The 3,825-nt window shown below is 48.8% G+C and overlaps 2 protein-coding genes across 2 annotated transcripts; both read left to right on the forward strand.

The window, feature by feature from the left end:
- Window positions 1-615: 615 nt before the first annotated feature.
- On the forward strand, window positions 616-2,786 carry BT62DRAFT_135624 (uncharacterized protein). The gene is made up of 10 exons (XM_043179813.1): window positions 616-633; window positions 686-1,023; window positions 1,072-1,211; window positions 1,263-1,404; window positions 1,454-1,687; window positions 1,735-1,917; window positions 1,970-2,007; window positions 2,057-2,127; window positions 2,182-2,258; window positions 2,314-2,786. The coding sequence occupies exons 2-10, from the start codon at window positions 850-852 to the stop codon at window positions 2,467-2,469; spliced, it is 1,215 nt and encodes a 404-aa protein (XP_043032573.1). The 5' UTR covers window positions 616-633; window positions 686-849; the 3' UTR covers window positions 2,470-2,786.
- A 101-nt stretch (window positions 2,787-2,887) lies between these two features.
- Window positions 2,888-3,825, forward strand: BT62DRAFT_939302 (uncharacterized protein; the record flags this gene model as incomplete). Its single annotated transcript, XM_043187705.1, has 3 exons — window positions 2,888-2,932; window positions 2,983-3,570; window positions 3,617-3,825. Coding segments are annotated over exons 2-3 (627 nt in total), but the record flags the coding sequence as incomplete, so codon positions are not given.

Below are 3,825 nucleotides of genomic sequence, written 5' to 3' on the forward strand. Positions count from 1 at the left end.
AGGGTATCGAGCTTTCTTCAATGACAGCCCACCAGCCCGTCATCAATAAACTGCCCATTCACATCGTCATGGCACGAATACGGACATACGTGCAACATGTTTTGAACTCCGCTCCACGCAGGACGGTCCGACGATTCAGAGCGTCAGCGAGGAGAGGATATCACAGGATATCACTAAGATGAATGGGAACGAGACTAGATAAGGTCTGCTTACAGCTCTAATGGGCCGCAGGGATCCAGTTAGAAAGAATCGCCTACTTCGACGCTTTGATGTTCTGATCTGCTCTTGGATCCGATGTTTTGTACGAGGTCTTACGGCGGCGTTATTGTATAGCCTCCAGAACCGAGAATCAGCGGGCACTTGCTTAGAATATTGCCCGTGTTGAGCGAGATGATGCCCGGCGAGACGAGTGCCGGTCGCTGGATGGGCTAGGATGGCCGTTTCGATGCTAAAACGAAGAATGAACAAGACCGAATGATTTTCGAGAAACTTGGAAGCACAGCTAAGTAACAGGCGAGCAGAGGCTTACAGAAAAATTCGATCACGTATTAGTTGGATGACGAAAAGGAGAATGCCTATCTATGAGACTCAAATAGACCAAGTCCGAGGATAATGTGGTGTCGTCGAGAAGCAGTAGGCATGGACTTAAGTCATGCGATATTGGATGCTTATTCTTCTGGCGCAGGCCCACCCAAAAAAACCGGTAGACGAGACCGCCTTACTTGCACCCAACGGCATCAGCATCGCCATGTTCCTGTGCAAGAATAAGACTTTTACCATTCTCACAACAACTCCAATCATGTAATCCTGTAACACTTATTGGTTCCGCAACGGTATATAAAGGTGTGCATGCTGACATGCCAAGTAGCACTCATCTGCACGCTTTCTCATTCCATCGCCATGTCTGGTATCGATGCATGTATCAAGGTCGCACAGTTGACCGCTGCAGCAGGCGAAATGGCTCCGTTTCCCTTTATCAAAGGTGCTGCCGAATGTGTGGTCCTCGTACTCGAGTCCATCAAGGTATACCATCATTTTTTTTCCTAGTGTACATGTTAACGAGATCTGCAGGGCGTCTCGAAGAATAAGAAGGATATGCAAGAATTGGCTGAAAGTATCGTCGCTATACTGGCTGATATAAGGGACACCATCATCGAACATGGTCCGACTAGTGCCACGCGTTTTCAGACGATCTGCGTCGAGTATCAGACGTGAGTTGACCCACATGATCTATCTGTACTTCTCACGCAATCGATGCGCAGGCGCATAACTGATCTCCTTTCCGAGCTGAACAGCAAACGCAGGTCTCCACAGGGAATCTGGAAATACTTGAGAGCCACGAAGGTCTCGGATGATATCAACGATTTACAGCAGCGAATACGGGCGATTCAGAAGTCCTTCCTGGTGGGTGGCTTGCTATCATTACTATAGTCCACTTCTGAACTGGCAGCAGGTCCGTACGGCGACCATGACACAACTAGCCGTCTCCGATGTTCAGGATCAAGTTGCCGCAGGATTCAGCACTCTGACTGGTTCCGTTGAGGCGTCGGAGAGGCAAATCACATCAACCATCAAGGAAAATATCGACGAGATACGCACCTTGGGTGCTCGGCAAAGCGAAAACATGGAAAATCTTTCGACAAGATTACTACAGGCTTCTCATCAACGGGGTCTTTATAAGGGGCTGGTATGCAACCTCCAATCATTCCGCCCTTGGTATTTCAACCTTTGCAGGTCTGGGATTTCATTCCAGGCGACATCCGCATAATCAAGCCAGCAACTCGTTCATTAGGAAGCTATTGTACAACTCGTACTGTTACATACAAGGACAGCTATGGCACCGTCGAGAACAGCGATACATGGAAGATCATTCGCGAATACCAAGCTCTTGGTGATAACGGAGAGGATGCGATGAAAGTGAGTGCATAACACCATATGTCATCGGCAAAGTCCACATGCCTTTATCTAGCAACTTGATAAAGCCCTCGACATCTTCATGAAACTAAAGTTCGGCTCTCCATATCTGTGCAGCTGGCTAAAAACCCACGTTGTAAAGGAGACACCCAAACGTTGCCCAGATCTTTGGTGTATGCAGGTCACCTAATCTTCCGGTGATCATATTCCATGGTGAGAATGCTGTTGTTTCCGTTTTCTTCCGCTGCAGCTAACTCCCACGGGTAGGCACAACAAGAGTCCCTTTCAGCCATTATCAACATAACTTGACTGCGAAGCGGTTCCTACCATTCTATTATGAGTTGGTAAAGTGTATCCTCTGTGTTCTGAGTAAAGCAGCTGACCTCCGGGTGCCTGTAGATTCAAGATCTACGGGTATGTCTGGCAAGAGTTCCATGGGCTACAGTTCAAGAACTATTCTTACAGTCGGTCTTGAAATTTTGGCCACGTTCTCTCTCGCGTACGTGCACCACATATCCCGTCAGTAGTTTCGTGAATGATTTTCCTGTGTACTAAACGTTTTGAAGGATGAGAATGCACTCTATGTCAATGAGTATGACAAAATTGTATTTGGAGACCTACCTTATAGCTATTACGATCTCAACTTGTTCTATTTGTCTTTAACCGGAGCCAGAATGTTGCACGTCCTCTTTGCTTACAATACACGCGACTTGATCGAACAGAGTCGAAGCAGGAGATGGATGTGGCGAAGCGGAGGTTTACGAGATCATTATGACGCTATTGAGTTTCTTTATATGCGAGGTTGCCCAGACGAGGAGCAGTCGGACGAGGAGCACCCCTATGCGCAGGGCAGTGTAGTAATCAATCCTTCGTATCATGTGAAGGAACTCTTGGGACTAGATTCACCCCGAGCCCAGGAAACTTTAGTTGGGAGACTGTGGCCTTCGCCGCTTGAGTGGAAGTGGGAGGTACGCTTGCTAGGAGTGGAAAACGAACAGGGTTTTTTATCATTGGACAAGTTCGTCGTTCAGTTGAGCTTTTTCGATCTTACTGATTGTTGACTGCCAGCGGGTCGGTCACGATGTCCATTAAGCCTTCATCGTTCCATAACCTTTGCATTTCTATCTATGTGCGTTCGGGGGCTGGGATTATGCAATCGTGGATCGCACGGGCTTCCAAGATGTATTTATATCTTCGCTCCATAGGCTATGGAGATGATGTTGGCTTAGATATCATAGATGGTGGGCATCTGGTTCCGTGAAACAACTGCTGACTGGTGTACATATGTAGGTATGATCTTCACCGTTTATCCAAAGGACAGGGACAGCCCTTGTCACCTCTGCAATCTGACGAACGATCATCACGCGCTCTCCTTGTCGGTAACCGCCCCCATTGTCGATTATCAGACCAACATGATTAAATCCTTCCCCGTCATCTCTTGTCTCCGAGCCTGCGGCATGGATTCGGTTGAGGCAGATGTTCCTCTCCGGGTTCGCAGGCACCTTACACGACGCCCATTTCAGTTGCATAAAACGGTGGTTTTGACCATACCCAAGTTGAATGCCGAGTACGGATTCGACCCCGGGCGCGAAGGTGCTGATGTATGCGAGCATTTTGGGTGGCCACTCCTTCAGATCCTTGACCCTTCCACGGGAGGTGGGTAGTTCTTTCTGCGCAGCGGGTATCTTGCTAAGGAACACAGAATGGACGTCAAATGGGGCCGCATCCCAGTCCTCCGGGCCTGCGCCAGTCGTATCGGACAATACGCCAGATCAGACGTTGAATGAAGAGCCCGACTCTATACCGTGCGGTACGGACGTGGCCATGGGAAACATCAAGGAAGCGCAAGCTGGCGAGGCTCCGACCAAGACAGAGATCGTTCCCGTTGTGCAGCATGATATCAGCACACGG

Source organism: Guyanagaster necrorhizus (assembly GCF_019112545.1).
Source record: "Guyanagaster necrorhizus MCA 3950 unplaced genomic scaffold BT62scaffold_125, whole genome shotgun sequence".
Lineage (NCBI taxonomy): Eukaryota > Fungi > Basidiomycota > Agaricomycetes > Agaricales > Physalacriaceae > Guyanagaster > Guyanagaster necrorhizus.

Coding starts and splice junctions, on each gene's coding strand:
- BT62DRAFT_135624 (XM_043179813.1), top strand. CDS start 850: ATGCTGACATGCCAAGTAGCACTCATCTGCACGCTTTCTCATTCCATC. Junction 1,405..1,453: donor CGATTCAGAAGTCCTTCCTG/GTGGGTGGCTTG, acceptor AACTGGCAGCAG/GTCCGTACGGCGACCATGAC. Junction 2,259..2,313: donor TACCATTCTATTATGAGTTG/GTAAAGTGTATC, acceptor GGGTGCCTGTAG/ATTCAAGATCTACGGGTATG.